This window comes from Schistocerca nitens, chromosome 3 (genome assembly GCF_023898315.1).
Source record: "Schistocerca nitens isolate TAMUIC-IGC-003100 chromosome 3, iqSchNite1.1, whole genome shotgun sequence".
Lineage (NCBI taxonomy): Eukaryota > Metazoa > Arthropoda > Insecta > Orthoptera > Acrididae > Schistocerca > Schistocerca nitens.
In genome coordinates this window covers 78,720,433-78,738,582 of record NC_064616.1, presented here as the reverse complement: position 1 = coordinate 78,738,582, position 18,150 = coordinate 78,720,433, and the positions used below count along the sequence as shown (strand labels likewise).

The 18,150-nt window shown below is 42.0% G+C and overlaps 1 protein-coding gene across 4 annotated transcripts in view; it reads left to right on the top strand.

Moving 5' to 3' along the window:
* Positions 1 to 8,247: 8,247 nt before the first annotated feature.
* Positions 8,248 to 18,150, top strand: part of LOC126249521 (uncharacterized) — a 343,459-nt gene continuing 333,556 nt past the window's right edge. For 2 of the 4 annotated variants that reach the window (XM_049951175.1, XM_049951174.1), the window contains exon 1: positions 8,248 to 8,302. In XM_049951175.1, coding sequence (XP_049807132.1) covers positions 8,254 to 8,302 — 49 coding nt within the window. In that variant the 5' untranslated portion in view covers positions 8,248 to 8,253. The remainder of the gene's footprint in view (positions 8,303 to 18,150) is intronic. The other 2 variants (XM_049951179.1, XM_049951176.1) reach the window with 1 other exon arrangement.

The following is an 18,150-nucleotide window of genomic DNA, read 5'->3' as shown; positions in this document are numbered from 1 at the left end:
ATTTATTGGTGAAATGTGTATGACCTGTTTGACTACCTACCCCCCCCCCATCCCCTTAATACATATATATATAAAACGAAAATCACACGCCGGCCGAAGTGGCCGTGCGGTTAAAGGCGCTGCAGTCTGGAACCGCAAGACCGCTACGGTCGCAGGTTCGAATCCTGCCTCGGGCATGGATGTTTGTGATGTCCTTAGGTTAGTTAGGTTTAACTAGTTCTAAGTTCTAGGGGACTAATGACCTCAGCAGTTGAGTCCCATAGTGCTCAGAGCCATTTGAACCATTTTTTGAAAATCACACAAGGCAAATTTGCAATTGTCCTATCGAATGAGATCTTAGAAGAATACTTTAAAAAGTCACTTTGTACCGTGATTAAAACAGACGCTTACATTCGTCATCGGACGTCGCATGAAAGACGTGATGAGTAGCTACGGTTTGGGCTCACGTCAGCTACACGTTGCAGAAATGAAATTGCAGATATCTTCTGAAACATAAGAGAAAAATGCATTTGAAGTCTGTCAGAAGGAACTCCCAGTTATATTTCATAAAAACGTAACTTCTCCAATGGAAAACACTGCCTGACAAAAAGAGTGAAGCACCCATAAGGGAAGGAGCAAGCGAAATGAGCTCCAGGGGTTAAGAGGCTATTTGATGACACTGCACTGACTACAAAATCAAATCACATTTGCAAATAAATTAGCAGCATGAGCCCACTTATCAGTACGATGTTGAACTCCGTGTAGCTTGTCTGCATGCACTGATTCGGTAGGGAGAGCCGGGACGGAGTTGACGTCCGACCTGGTCTTACACATGTGCTATTGGGGACAGATCTGGCGATCATGCTGGCTACGGGAAAATCTCAACAACACGCAGATATATCGTAGAGACATGCATCATTTGCGGACGAGCATTGTCCTGTTGATGAATTGTACAGTCGCATAAGAGGTAACGCACGAGTACGTAGGATGTGCGTGACGCGCCGTTCCGTGAACTAAAGTCACACGTAATGTCTCCCCACACCGCGACGCCAAGAGTAACAGTGCTGGGCCTCTCCCTCTCCAGAATATTGGAAGAATGGGGCCTCTTTCCGATTCGCCGTCGTAGTCACCGGCAATGCTCATCCGGAGTGGTGCAGAACCGTGATCCGTCGCTGAACGCAATGGGGCGCGAATTGTCAGCACTCAATGCTTCCCAGTCGAGGCACCACTCCAAAACGCAGCCGTTTATGTTGTGGTGTTAATGGCAACCTACGCGTGGGACTATAGGTCTTTAGTTCAGCGACTGCTAGTCTCCGACCAATGTTGCGGGATGACGCAGAATCTTGTAGAGACTCAATTACTCGTTCTCGGATGATGGGATGACGCAGAATGTTGTGAAGACTCAATTACTCGTTCTCGGATGACGGGCGCAGATGTGAAGGGGTTTCAGTGTGGTCGGCACACAATACGCCGATACTCTCTTGTGGTGGTCAGACGTGTTCGAGCGGAACCTTGTTGACGAGTATGCCTGCGCTCAGGTCATTGTCACATTCGAACGGTGGTGTCAGCTGCTGCTAACGCTACATTACACGAGTACGCGGCATCGGCGTGTCCTTCACAGTGAACAGTCAAAATCTGACGCTGTTCACGCCATTTATATTCCACACGAGGCCTGGTAACAACACTACACGCGACCGAGACTAATACACTCTGGTAGCCGTTTCCCAAGTCGCAGAACTGCATTCATTTACGTACCCTCTGATGGTGCGCACGTGTACAAAGTTACATTAATATTCGACCGAGTCATTTGGGTTCCTCAATATTTTTTTTGTAAGACAGTTATTAAGGTTATTTATGTTCTCAGTAAATGCATAAATTGCTGACTCAGTATAAGCTCTTCTTTGAATGTTTTCTGGCTCACTTGTTAATCCAGCAAGGCAAGAATCCCTGACTAACAAACATTACTCAATAATATTCGACTAAGCCATTTGGGTTCCTCAATATTTTTTATTGTAAGACAGCGTACTAAGATTATTTATGTGCTCAGTAAATGCATAAATTACTGACTCAGTATCAGCTCTTCTTTCAGTGTTTTCTGTCTCATCTGTTAGGCAAGTATCACTGACTAACAAACATTACTCAGTAACTGGTGGAAACAGTGTCTTAGTCACTGAGATGAGAAAAGTTGTGGGATAGTGATATGAACATATACAGATGGCGGCAATATCGCGTACACGAGGTGTTATGGCGTCAAGCCGAGCGCCGGCACGCCAGTCGGGAACGATGGAGAAGAGAAGGCTGTGATAAGACGTCAGCCAATCGCACACTAGGCCGACCCCCATTCAGACCGACAACGCGACAGCAGCGGCCCCTATGTGAAGAGGACATAAGCGCCGCGACCGACGGGCGACGCCCGAGTTCTATAGTAGCTCCGAGACTAGTGACTTGTATAGCGGCGACTTAGGATTGTCTTTACTGAAGAAAATTATTTCGTATGTCGCCCTTCACTTGCGACTCATCTGTGTGATTGCAAAGTTAAGTATTCTCACGTGGTTATGGCCGCACGACCGGAGTTAACAGACTTTGAACGCGGAATGGCACTTGGTGCTAGACGTATGGGATATTACATTTCGGAAATCGTTAGGAAATTCAATATTCCGAGATCTGTAGTTTCAAAAGTGTGCCAAGAATATCAAATTTCAGGCATTACCTCTCACTACGGATAACGCAGTAGCCGACGACCTTCAGTTAACGACCGAGAGCAGCGGCGTTTGCGTAGAGTTGTCAGTGCTAGCAGACAATCGACGCTACCTGAAATAGCTGCAGAAATCAATGTGGCACGTACGGCGATCGTATGCTTTAGGACAGTGCGGCGAAATTTGTCTTTAATTGGCTGTGGAAGCATACGACCGACGCGAGTGCCATTGCTAAAAGCACGACTTCGTCTGCCGCGCCTCTCCTTGGTTCGTGACCATATGGGTTGGGTCCTAGACGACTGTCAAACCTTAGCCTGGGCAGAAGAGTCCAGATTTCAGTTGGAAAGAGCTGCCGGTAGCGTTCGAGTGTGGCGCAGACCCCACGAAGCCGAGGACCCAAGGTGTAGGCTGCGTTTACATGGAATGGACTGTGTCCTCTGGGCCAACTGAACCGATAATTGACTGGAAATGGTTACGTTTCGCTACTTGCAGACCATATTCAGCCATTCGTGGACTTCTGTGTTCCCAAACAATGATGGAATTTTTACGGGTGACAAAGCACCATATCACAGGGCTACATTTGTTAGTTAGTGGTCTGAAGAACATTCTGGACAGTTCGAGCGAATATGAATCCCATCTAACATTTATGGGACATAATCGCGAGATCAGTTTGTGTACAGAACCCTGCACCGGCAACACTTTCGCTATTTGGACAGCTAAACACAGTGACATTTTCCACCATGTACAAACTTTAGGGACTGATCGATAAGAGGATACAGAACAAGAAAGATCTAATGAACTTTGTTTCCATGGTAGCGACCACTTATTCAGTCATACATTGTTACAGAGACTGCGGTCCAATACTCTCTGTACCATGCAGCCTCAGTTACATAACGTGCTGAAAATGGTTTCTGTGTGCCCCAATGCATGCGTGTAAGAGCCGTAGCATGTTCTGTCTCACACATTCACATTGGCCAGGCTGCATCCGAACAGTGTCAAAGGAAGCACGAATACGTTGCTCCAGTGTCTCCACACCTGGAATAGGCTCTGCATACACATACATTTGAGATGGCCCCATAACCAGAAATCACACGGGTTGGAATCAGGACGTCAATGGCGAAGTCTGGAGCACCATCATGTAGCAGCCACATAACCCTTCGAATAATCACTGGCACTTCTTCCAGCAGCGGAAGCAAAATCACCTGAAAGAAACGCCGATAGTTCCGGCCTATTAGGTGACGTGGCAGGAAGACTGGTCCCAAAGTACGGTAGACAATTATCCCGGCCCACGCATTCCGGCTGCACCGATACTGATGATTCGCTGTCACCGTACTATGGGGGTTCTGCATACTATCCCACTGATGACTGTTATGAAAGTTGAAGATACCACACCGCATAAAGGTGGCCTCATCTGTGAATGGGATGGATGACACAAATCCCGGAAAAGTGGCTGCCTGCTGAAGAAACCAGGGACAAAGCTGCCCCCGATGCGGAAAGTCTGTCGCTAGTAAGCCCTGCACACGCTGTAAGTGATACGGGTAGTAAAAATTGTCACGGAGAATGTTCCACACGGTCGAGTGGCTTATCCTGGACTGGTCGGCCAACTGCCTGGCACCGATGCGGGGATCGCCTTCCACAGTGTTAATCGTATTTTCCTCGAAGTCTGGCGTCCGAACATTTAAGGTATGTCCTTCATGATTTCCTGCTTCCTGAACGACCCCGTCTCAAGCAAACGGTGAAATATTGTTTTAAAAATTGAATGCTGTGGTTATTGTCAGCGGGGATAGGTCTCCTGATGCAACGTTGCTGCCGCCGCCCGTTGCCATTAGCGTTTCCATAAGGAAACACCATGTCGACAAGCTGTTGACTCGGATACGGAACCATTCTGTACAACGCTGTATCATATCCACTACAAGACGAGACAGAAAGAGAAGTGAATGGGACGCAACATTACCAATTGATAGGACATAACGTATGAGCAATAGTACCACTCTCAAGGAGGAAACCATCCATACTACAACGTAGTTGCATGGTACAGCGCGTATTACACCGCAGTCTCTGTAACAGAGTATAACTGAATAAATGGTCTCAAGCATGGAAACCATGCATTTCCGGACACAAGTTCCTTAGACCTTCTTTTGTTTCGTATCCTCTTATCGATGAATCCCTAGTGTTTGTACACGGTGAGAAAAAGTCACCCTGTAGAGGCAGCGTGGCTCATTATTTCTGCAGTGGACTTCCAGCACTTTTTGGGTTCAAGATGCTGCACTACATCGGGCAAAAGGCGATACGACATGATATTAGGAGGTATCTCACGACTTTAGTCACCTCAGAGTGTACGACCTCCTTCACAGGTAAATTACACTTCCCGAGGATCCTTCCAATAAATCTAGAACTTCCAATAAATCTAACACTTGACTTCCCCATAGTTACATTTACGTGTTGATCGCCTTGAGCCACATAAATGTTGTGACTCAGTCAAGTGGCAGAGCTCTTACAACGTTAACAAGAGATACTCAACCATTTCGTCTATTTAGGCGCATTACGTTACGTTTGTTTATGTTAAGAGGCAGGTGGTTATCATTGCTTATTATCCGAAAATCCATCTATATTTCGTAACAAGTTTCTAACTATGTGAACAGCCTAATAGCGGTATAGACGTAATCCGCCAGGTCATTTTTATATCGGGTGTTTCAAAACTACTCATCCGATATCACAAGAATATATCTTCTACATGAAGCAAGATAGAAAATCCGGGTTGCTTGTAATAGTACAGGACCGTTAAGATTAAATTTTCTGAAGAACCTTCCGATTTTACAAGGGTATAACTTTTACATGCCATCACATTCAACCTTTGGGTACGTTTTCATTTATGTTCAGGATCAAAATTTTCGTATATCTTTCACAAATGTTCAATGAACCCTTTAATTACTGTGTTGTCACCACCTCGACCGGACACACATTGCGTAATGAACGAGTGAGCAAGATAGGTACACAAGGGAGACCCTTACCAGCAAATAATAACTGGTACTATGCTAAAAATTTAATTTCAGTGCGGAAGCTAAAATTTTTCCCAAGTTTCTATCTTCTTTTATGCAGAAGAAATAGCTTTTCAGAATGATTAGTTATTTCATTGGTGGAGTACACTATTGAACAGGTTTAGAAATTATATTCTTAGTATAACGGTGTGGCACTGTGCATTGTGCGTGTATAATATATGAATGAAAAATGTTTTATGACGCACTAAGTACAGTTAGTTCCGAGACTACTATCTTTCCTGGCGCATAAGCGGCGCCGGAGCAGCAACTACTCTGGCAGCATCAACTGTCAATTGTAAACAACAACTATGCATTCGACTAGTCGGTTGAGAACGTGCTCTGTTATGAAGTGGACTTGCGGCTGTAGCGTGTCAACGCTGTTGTGTAACAAATCGTAATGGAGCAACATCTCCCAACCAGGTGTTCGAGACATTCTCCGATATGTTTAGAAAAAGGGAGAAGAATGTGCATAGTTTGTCCCACACACCTTGATTACCGGATAGAAACAGCGACTTGGAAGCCTGCCGCGACTCGATTGAAATGCGGGCAATTATTTTCTGGAAAAAATCATCACCGATGGCGAGACGTCGCGTTATCAATGCGAACCTACCAAAAAAAGAAAAGTGCATAATTTCACATGAAGGGTCAACACTTTGAAGACGCCGCCAACATTCGAGCCAATGTGACGCGAGAATTTAGGGGAAGGCTGCTATCTATGGGCCATCTAAAGGAAAAGTGTAATAAAATCCTCGAATGTTCTAATAAGTATTTTATTTTCAGAGTAACTTAAACATTATTTTTTGCCTTTCACTGTAGGAGACGCAGAAGTCATAAATATTCATTTTTAATGAAATATTTGAAAACCAAAAACATGTGTCACGATCCAGTCAAGGGGATTTCTTTCCCTCATTGGTCCAGGAAGTTTCCGTGAAGGGGCTCTAGTGTAATAGCTCTTAAATACTATACACATCTAAATAAGTAACAATAAATTTCATATTTATTATTTTTAGGATTTTTTTTCCTTGGCATCTGAAATCGCATAACATGTATTTGACAGCAAGGATGCTACAAGTAGAAACGTTGCCGTCGAAGGTTTCATTTTGTTCATAGGCCTAAGATAGACAAAATTCGAGGTGACTTATTCGTGACAACTCGCACTGCGTCGCTTAACAACACCTAGTATCCGTCCACAGTATGTAACTTTATATTGTGAATATGACAAAATGGTGTGAATCGCTCGTACTTTCCAATGATAGCTGCAGAAATTTAATCACTATTACCTTAACACTACGTACGCATCTCGTGGTCGTGCGGTAGCGTTCTCGCTTCCCACGCCCGGGTTCCCGGGTTCGATTCCCGGCGGGGTCAGGGATTTTCTCTGCCTCGTGATGACTGGGTGTTGTGTGATGTCCTTAGGTTAGTTAGGTTTAAGTAGTTCTAAGTTGTTCTAGGGGACTGATGACCATAGATGTTAAGTCCCGTAGTGCTCAGAGCCTTAACACTACGACCTTTCACTCATTAATATTAGTCAATTAGAAGAAAATAGTGCAAATCCTACGTTTTTTCACTGTTACTTTATGTCTAGATGGACCAACGCACCACTATGATGACGAATATTTGGCAACAAGGGATACACTTAATGGTCGGCAGTATGCGCCTATTGTCAATATCGGTAGAGAAATCGAGCCGGCCCATCGATAGCAACCTTCCCCTAACGACATCCCAAAGATGGACGAGTCTGATTGTTTTACACGGTTGTGTGGGTGTTCTATACGTTGTTCAGAACCTTGGGGGAGGGGGGCGAGGGTGAATCCAGTTGCATTAAAAGCACCATTTTTTTAAATATAAATCCAATCTCGGAACTTTTTTGGGCACGCACTTTATGTATAGTTCTCCATCAATGTAGATAGCCCCAACATTGGGTGAATTTGACCGAAATCGATAATCTAAACAAAATAATAAGTACAAGGTATATGAAAGCTGTCCAGCACTACCTGCGCAAACTGTACAATGTATATCGTAAACAATTCCGATCCTATCACATCACGTCGATGTACGCCATCGTTATCTTCGTTTACGATTATCCCTTTCCTTTAATAACTACGTGCTGAGCACTGTTTCCTAGGAAGTCTCGTGTCGGATATTCTGTGTACACGCACAACTTCAGTTTCTTCAGAGAGCTGAGAGAAAAGCAGGCAGCAGAACTGTCTACACTATCGTAAACAAACTGGACCTCTTAAAATCTAGGCGACCGCACAGCTCCTCGGCCGAATTTTACCCGTCAACCACATACCGTAGTGTCTGTTTTAGTGCTTCCAGAAACTGGCCGGAGAGAAGGATAATAATTAAAAGGAAAAAGGGCGTGTGTGGGCCACGAAAAATGGGGTAGATGCTGCAAGAAGGAAGATGTGTCAAGGTCAGTGGTTTAGAAACTCGCGGTTCCCGTTAGGCGATTGGCCGGAGCGGCGGCCCGAAGGGGGTCAGCTCGGAGCTGCGGCGCGGCGCGAGCTGGCGCGCCAGTCTGCCGCCGCCGCCGCAACATGCAGGTCGCCGACTGCGCGCGCGCATGCGCTCTGCTGCTGCTCCTCGGTGAGTTCGCGTCTCGACGCACGACTCGACCAGCTGACTACGGCACAGCACCCCTTCCCCTACACCGAGCGCTTTGTTCTCCGACGTAGCTTTTCAGTGGAATACCCGTAACAGTGTGCGTGCGTGTATTTCAGAAAGAAGAATTAATTTAATTTGTGTAAAGTGTCGAAGCTTGTGCCTCTCAAAACGATTGCTCCTTTAGCGGATATACGAATGTTTTACTTTGTTATTCATTCCTGGATTAAAGGTTTGAAAGCCTGTCAGTGTAGATAAATTATCGTCGACTATTTCTGTTCACCCGTACAATTCTGTCACTTCGACGTCCTTCTGGCCCCGCAGGGGCCTCGTAATTTAAAGCAACTAAAGATGAAATTCTATGTATTATTCGCAGCTGCCTCGACAATGGCAACTGTAGCCGAAATAAGTAGATCGAAATAAAGAAATACAACTGAAGCAGCGGACTTGGATTCATTAACAGACTGTTCGGTCGGTTCTTGGTAGAATGTTTTATACGTTATGAATGAAAACACACACAACACTCGTGTAATATTCTACTATATTTATTGTTTGTTTCACGACAGCCGAAAGCCGGTTTGTTAAATGAATAATAAAAATTGTAGAATATTTCACAAGGGTTGCGTGTGTTTTGATTCGTACTATATATAAAATTCCGTCACTGCTTGCTCCTTAAGTGCGTAGACTAAATATTCTAGATCTCTTACGAAAGTTCGGTTGCAGTTTCGATCAGTTTCATTAGTGGAGCACTAGAGCGTAAGATACTTACCGCTTCAGATGAAAACAGCTACCAATAATTTTTATAGTAACTGACGTTTATGACTCACTTTGAAGACATATACCTTCATCTTCGAATGACCATTGCTCGTAACTCTACGTCCCCGAGAAAGAACGTCTTTAGTGGGAGTTTCTGATTATTTTCTTCAAACGAAACGAAATTCACATGTATGGTTATAAGAGGCGATTTTGTTTCTGAAATGTAGTAGATTTACTTATGTTTTCATTAATTTAATCTCGAAATAGTGTGCCATGAAACTAAAACGGCGTGTTGACACTGTGATATGTGCTATTTCGAGATTTCGCTCTTGAAAAATCTGAAGAAAAACAGCTACATTCTATTGGTAACTCTCTGAAAGCAGATAGTGACCCTGCGCTTTGACTGCCGTTGCCGTCATTGAAAGCTCCCAGACAGAGAAGATGGCGCACTGGAGCCCCGTGTCACAATATATGTTAAATTGAAAGATAAAGATATAAATCTCGAATGGTGTCAGATAATACAACAGCACGAAAGTATTTAACAGTTGTTTTATCAAAAAATAGTAAGTAAAGAGTGCTTTACCTCGTTGTCCTTCCTTAGTGGAAGTGGTAGAAATTGTGACTGATGTATAACAGTAATTTTGCCAATAATAGGAGTAAGGAGAGCGTAAAAACTGACGATGAAACTTAATAATTGTTGATAGAGTCTGACATAAGTATGACTGGGTGCATAGATGAGTGAAATACGGTAAGGAGCAATGAGAAACATTCTAAGGACAAATGGTTGATGTCATTCTTGTCCGACTGTCCACGGGTGGCGCTGTGTTTACGTCTAGTAAAGTTATCGAAGGTCCAAAGCAAATTACAATATGCTATAGACAAGATATGCACTTGGTGTGAAAAATGTCAAGTGACCCTGAACAATAAAAAGTGAGATCCTTCACGTGAGAACTAAAAAATCCGTCAAATTTTGGTTACACAATAAACCACACAAATTTAAAGGTTGTCGATTCAACGTAATACCTACGAACTACAGTTATGAACAGCTTAAATTGGAATCATCATATAACAATATTGTGGTGAAAGAAAACCAGACTGCGTTTTATTGGCAGAGCGCTTAGAATATGTAACAAATCTACTACAGAGACTGCCTGCGTTACGCTTGTCTGCTCTCTTGTGGTGCGCTCTATAGAAACCTTAACACACAAGATTGACGGTGGTTCGTGATGGGGCAGATCGTAGTGCATTATTGTGAAATAGTGGAAGGAGTGTCACGGATATGATAGGCAGACTGGGATGGCAATTACTAAAACAAAGGCGTTTATCGTTGCAGCGAGATCTTTCCGCGTAATTTTCATCACCAACGTTCTTCTCCGAAAGCCAAAACATTTTGGTGACTCACACCTCTATAGGGAGAAATGACCATCATAATAAAATAACTAGAGCTTGCACGGAACGATTTAGCCATTCATTTTTTCCACGTACTTCGAGAGTGCAATGTTAGAGAAATACCGGATGGTTACAATTAAAATGCAGTTACCCACAGAGGTCTATTGTGGACCGTAATTATCGTATGTCTGCGAAACTTGGTAGTTATTCTAATGCATTAATGCGGAATTCATTTGCGCTGGAAAAAATTAGTTCTAATTTTGAGCACAAGGTGGAAACCTGGCGCTGTGGATGCAAGAAATGCGTATAGAAATGTTTCGACGTGTAATGGATTAGGAAAGGGACGTGGACAGAAGAGGTCAAACAAGAGAGAAAGGCGTACTGTTGCTTTTTTACTAACCGCCACTTACGCAAGTTGTTGAAGACGAGCACCGGAGACGTCGACGAGATGCTGTAAAGCGCCAGATTTGCACGTGGTGGCCGAAATTAGAACTAATTTTTTCCAGCGTAAACTGGTTCCGCATTAACACATTAGCGTATCTACCAAGTTTCGCTGCCATACGATGATTACAGCCCACACTGGACCTCCTCGAGTAGCTGATATTTATTTATAATCACGTGGTAGCTAGGTAGGTAGGTAGGTATGAACCCTTCCCAAACACTTCAATGTGGATTAAAGAGCACTCATGTAGATGTAGATACATAAAGACATGCATTGTTATTATCTTTCAGTCTCATGTATAGAGAACACCAAATGTAATTTCAAGAGTTCTTCCGTCATTCTGTCTCAGGAGAAGACAATATGCCTGCACAATATGCCAGGTTTCGCGAACTCAGCCTAAAACTGTAGACCGATCATATATGTACTTCACGTGACTACAAAAGATTAATCTGCGTGGAGAGCGATTGTAATTTCCGATACACTGTGTGATCAAAGGTATCCGGACACCTGGCTGAAAATGACTTACAAGTTCGTGGCACCCTTCATCGGTAATGCTGGAATTCAGCATGGTGTTGGCCCACCCTTAGCCATGATGACAGCTTCCACTCTCGCAAGCATACGTTCAATCAGGTGCTAGAAGGTTTCTTGGGGAATGGCAGCCCATTCTTCACGGAGTGCTGCGCTGAGGTGAGGTGAGGCCTGGCACGAAGTCGGCATTCCAAAACACCCCGAAGGTGTTCTAGAGAATTCAGGTTAGGATTCTGTGCAGGCCAGTCCATTACAGGGATGTTATTGTCGTTTAACCACTCCGCCACAGGCCGTACATTATGAACAGGTGCTAGATCGTGTTGAAAGATACAATTGTCATCTCCGAATTGCTATTCAACAGTGGGAAGCAAGAAGGTGCTTAAAACATCAATGTTGGCCTGTGCTGTGGTAGTGACACGCAAAACAACAAGGATGCAAGCCTCCTCCATGAAGAACACGACCACACCACAACACAACCACCTCCGAATTTTACTGTTAGCACTACACACGCTGGCAGATGACGTTCACCGGGCATTCGCCATGCCCACACCCTATCGTCGGATCGCCACATTGTGTACCGTGATTCGTTACTCCACACAACGTTTTCCCACTGTTCAATCGTCCAATGTTTACGCTCCTTACACCAACCGGGGCGTCATTTGGCATTTACCAGCGTGATGTGTGGCTTATGAGCAGCCGCTCGACCTTGAAATCCAGGTTTTCTCTCCTCCCGCCTAACTATCACTATACTTGCAGTGGATCCTGATGGAATTTGGAATTCCTGTGTGGTGGTGTGGATAGATGTCTGCCTATTACACAATACGCCCCTCTCAACTGTCGGCGGTCTCTGTCAGTCAGCAGACGGGATCAGTCTGTACGCTTTTGTGCTATACGTGTCCTTTCACGTTTCCACTTCACCATCACATGGGAAACAGTGGACCTAGGGATGTTTAGGAGTGTGTAAATCTCGTGTACCGACGTATGATACAAGTGACACCCACTCACCTGACCACGTTCGAAGTCTGTGAGTTCCGTAGAGCGCCCACTCTGCTCTCTCACGATGTCTAATGAATACTGAGGTCGCTGATATGGAGTACCTGGCAGTAGGTGGCAACACAATGCACCTAATATGAAAAACGTATGTTTTTGTTGGTGTCCGAATACATAGTGTATCTACATGCATACATTAATCCTTGTTACATAGATCATGAATATGACATTTCATAATGATGTGGAACGAGTCACTTAACATAAGTTTTCTTTACACAAAATAATTAATGAATTAATTAATATTTTTACAGTTACTCCTTCATATGTAAGAATTCATCTATTGAGTAGGAGGAGATGTCATTCAGAAATTCTTTTAATTTGTTTTTAAATGTTGGTTGGTTATCTGTCAGACTTTTAATACTATTTGGCAAATGACCAAAGATGTTTGTGGCAGCATAATTCACCCCTTTCTGTGTCAAAGTGAGATTTAATCCAGAATAGTGAATATCATCCTTTCTTCTAGTGTTGTAGCTATGCAATTCGCTGTTATTTTTGAATTGGGACCGGTTATTAACGACAAATTTCATAAGTGAATAAATGTATTGCGAAGGTACTGTGAATATCCCGAGTTCCTTAAATAAATGTCTGCAAGGTGATCTTGGGTGGGCTCCAGCTATTATTCTGATTACACGCTTTTGTGCAATGAATACCTTCTCTCTTAATGACGAATTGCCCCAAAATATGATGCCATATGAAAACAGTGAATGAAAATAGTCATAGTCGGCTAATTTACTGATATGTTTATCACCAAAATTTGCAATAACCCTACTAGCATAAGTTGCTGAACCCAACCGTTTTAGCAGATCATCGCTGTGTTTCTTCCAATTCAATTTCTCATCAATGCACACACCCTGAATTTTTGAGTATTCTGCTTAGTAACAGACTTCCGTTCATAGTCTACATTTATCAATGGTGTTATGCCATTTACTGTACAGAATTGCAGAAACTGATTTTTCTCCAAATTTAGTGAGGGTCCATTTGCAGAGAATCACTTAATAATTTTCTGAAAGACATTATTTGTAATTTCCTCCGCTGATTTTTGCTTATTTGGTGTGATTACTGTACTTGTATCATCAGCAAAAAGTACTAGCTTTGCATCTTCGTAAATATAGAGTGGCAAGTCGTTAATATATATTAAGAACAATAAGGGACCAAAGACTGAAGCTTGTGGGACACCATTCTTGATACCTCCCCAGTTAGAGGACTCTGCTGGTTTTTGCAGGCTATCTGTACTGTTAATTTCAACCTTCTGCATTCTTCCAGTTAAGTATGAATTAAACCATTTGTGCACTGTCCCACTCATACCACAATACTCAAGTTTATCTAGAAGAATTTCATGATTCATTCAGTCAAAAGCCTTTGAGAGATCACAAAATATCCCAATGGGTGATGTTTGGTTATTCAATGCATTTAATATTTGATCAGTGAAAGCATATATAGCATTTTCTGTTGAAAATCCTTTCTGAAAACCATATTGACATTTTGTTAGTACTTTATTTTTACAAACATGTGATGCTACCCTTGAATACATTACTTTTTCAAGAATTTTGGAAAAGCTGTCAGAAGCGAGATTGGGCGGTAGTTGTTAGCGTCTGATCTATCCGCTTTTTATGCAATGGTTTAACAATAGCCTATTTCAGTCTGTCTGGAAAAATGCCCTGTTACAGTGAGCTACTACATATGTGGCTGAGAATCCTAGCTATTTGTTGGGAACAAGCTTGTAGTTCTCTGTTGGAAATGCCATCAATTCCATGTGAGCTTTTACTTTTGAGTGAATTTCTTATTTTCCTAATTTCACTAGGAGAGGTGGGTTGAATGTCCATTTTATCACATTGCATAGGTACTGCCTCTTCCATATATGGCCTTGCATTTTCTAATGAATAGCTGGATCCTATTTTCTCTACGACACTTAAAAATGATTATTGAAAATGTTTTTTACTTCTGACTTCTTGTTAACGAACTTTTCATTGTGTTTGATAGAAATACAGTCTTCCTGTGCTCTCAGCTGCACTGTTTCCCTTTTCACAATATTCCAAATTGTTTTAATTTTATTACCAGACGTGCTAATCTCAGACATAATGCACATACTTGTGGACTTTTGAATAACTTTTCTTAATACAATGCAGTAGTTTTTATAATGTTTCACTGTTTTGGGATCATTACTCCCCCTAGCTGTAAGATACATTTCCCTTTTCTGTCTCCAAGATATTTTTATCCCTTTCGTAAGCCATGACTTTTTGTATGGTTTCTAACAATTATATTTCACTATTTTCTTAAGGAAACTGTTTTCAAATATACTCACAAAGATATCACGAAATAGGTTAAATTTTAAATTAGCATTATGTTCCCTGTACACCACATCCCAATCTAACTGTTGCAAGCTTTCTCTAAAATTTTGAATTGGTAAATCGTTAATTGAATGCACTATTTTGGAGGACAGTTTTGCATTACTGTATGGAGCTATATCATATACTGTAACTAGCTCTGCATCATGATCAGCCAGACCATTCTTAACAGGAAAAGTTTTTATTCGATTAAATTTATCTTGGTCTGTGAAAACGTTACCTATCAGTGTGCTGCTTTCCTGTACAACCTGAGTAGGAAAATCAATAACTAATGTCAAATTGAAAGAACCAACTAATACTTCTAGGTCAAGCTTTCTATCGTACTCTTTCAGAAAATCTACGCTGAAATCCCACAAACAATCATTTCCTTTCCTTTGTCTGACAGATAGCACAATAAAGAATCCAAGTTTTCTAGTGGGGACCTATAAACGGCTACAATTACAAAAGTGTCATTATTTAGTTTAAGATCACATGCACATGCTTCTATATGTTGCTATACGCAAAATTTTTTAGTTTCCAAGTGTTTCCCGCTATGACTGACTTTAACATTGTGTCAAGTCCTGCTCTCTCCATAGTGTCTCTGCTTACATGTGCTGAAAGCTTATATCCACCTCCTTTTACCATTTCTGTACCTGTGACTGTATGATGTTCAGACAGACATAGTACATCTATCCCACCCTCAGTTTCTAAATGTTCTAAACAAACAAGAAGCTTTGTTTTTTAATCCCCTGATATTCTGATGCAATATATTAACATTATTTTTCACTGTGCTTTTATATGACTCTTGTGACATACTAACATTATGTTTCACTGTATTGTTATGAGAAGCTTGTGATATTTTCGCATCTCTAGTACCTGCCTGTCTGAACTTCTCAGAAGATTAATTTCAATCGTATGATGATTGGACACTGATCTAAGCCTAAAAAAGTGTTCCCACGAGTTTACCCTTCACTTTCCTATTGAGATGCAGGCCATGTCTTATGAAGTCCCACCTACCAATACCATCAACAAGAACCAAACCTATGCCTGACAAAGTAGCCGCCCGAAGCAGCTGATCTAGCTCCATATTGACCCTCCTGACACAGCTGTTCAATTGGGGCCAGTCATACCGCATGAAAGCAGGAACCAAGCCAACATTTGTATGGTTCGCTGCAGATGCTATTTTTACCAGTTTACACTCAATATTGTAGCCATGATACCTATCAATACTGTTTCCCTCTCCACCCACTACCACAATATGATCCTGCTTTGTAAAACCCTTGCACAGTGATCCTACATCGTCTATCACTTGGATAAGACACGCAATGGGCTTGAAAATACTTGTGATCTGGTACCTGTCACCTAATTTTTCCTGTAAGATCTGGCGCACACCTCTTCCATGGCTACTACCTAACAACAGAACTTTTCTCCTATTTTCTACTTTTTTTGCAACAGTTGGTTTCCTTGCGAAAGTCTGTTGAGTGCTGACTGCACTTACATTTACTTGATCCTCTTCCTTAGTTGACTGAGGTAGCAAGACAAATTATTGTTTGTGCCAACGATGAAACTGTCAGATACTGTTCTATTCCTGTGGCCCCTGTTCCTTGCTACCACTTCCCACCTGCCTTCACCCTTCTCCCCCCTTAACCTCGTCAGTTCCTCCCTAGCACTAACCAGTTCAGCCTGAAGGGCTCTAACCTTCGCTTCCTGTTCCGCTGTTTTCCTATCCATTGAACATAATCTGCAATACCATGGAAGAGACCCATTTACTTCCCCGATTCCCATGCCACTATATTCACCCCAAAGTAACCATCTGCCACAACAGCTGCACAGAACCGCAGAACTGACTTTCCTACGGCAGCTCAAACACTTATCGTTCATGGTTGTTTACAATATTTTTTACAAAATTTATCTAGGCAATAACAGTAATATTCTATTAACTACAGATCACAAAAGTCACTTAAGTTATGTGGAACACTAATATAGTTGTATACTATTAATATAGTAATGTAATGCAATTAAACTAACGTTAAAAATCAAAACTTGTACACCCGAAAAATTAGGCCTAAGATCGTGTATGCGCGATACGGACTTTACGCGTTTTGAAAGGAAATGAAAGATAGAGTAGATACGGCACTACTAAATATATGTGTAATGAAAACAACCTAAATTCTTCACTTAATACCTAAAGAAATGTCTTAAATTTGTAGGTAAACCTTCGTCTAAAGTAAGCGGAAAGCGGCCCTTATGTTATGTTTTTGTTTTTTTCGAGAAATACTTTGAAACGAGTGAAACCTTCCATAGATAATATAAAACAGATTCTAATTTTCGTTACGGTGTAATATTAACTTGAATGACAGTTATTACAGAATTAATTACGTATCTTCACGAGCTTAACATTCAAGCGTGTGCGATCTGCGCCAGTGCTGCCAACCAACTTGACATCAACAGTTAAGTTTAGGATCTACGAGAACTTACGTGAAATTACGTTAAACATTAGCTCACAGAAACCCCTGCCTAGTTTTTTAATTTTATTTTATTTATTTGATAAATTTTATTATTCCATTGATGTCATCACTGACAGAAAGTTAACAATATAAGCTTTCAACTGACAAGGCCGCTTTCGGAAGTCTAAATTTTTACCGCTAAAATTTCAGTCACACTGAAATTCAACTACGGTGCCCGAATTCCTAATCACGTCTCGTGAAAAAAATTGTAGTGTGTAGTTAAATACACGAAGAAAGTCAACGATACAATATCAGTTTGGAGTGCTGCAAGCGTGGCATGGCTTGTTTTTCTGTATGTTTTGAGTTTGACGTGGGCTCAGTAAGCTATCCGTGTACGATTGTTACAAAAAATATGAAGTGCTGATTAGAAAACTGTGAAGAGAGTCTTGATCGTTTCATTGCGTAAGCGTTCGTTTCTTCGTAACTTGGTTGAGGGTAATATTTGCATGTTTGGAAGCGTAGTGGAGTTCCTAACGAACGGGATGGCTGTGCGAAGCGGTTCTTCTGTCAACTGATTTTAATAACTGTTCCTTAAAGACATATCAGTGGCTGACCGAACCAAATGAAAGAGCAGTCAATAAGTGGAAGGAGTGGTTAACACCTCAAACATTAATTCCCTAGAACAATAATGACTGTTTTTCTACGTTCTGTTGGGCCCGCAGCATAGTATACGTCAGTATTAGACATTATGGACACGAATGCTCCAAAGTAGCTGTAATAAGGCAGTCCAAAATTAGCATAGCGCGATATTCGGTGTAACAATATGTTTTAAGAGGGATAGGAATAGACGTGGCGCAGGCGGGACACGTGTGGCGCCAGCCAGTCGCCGCCGAAGTA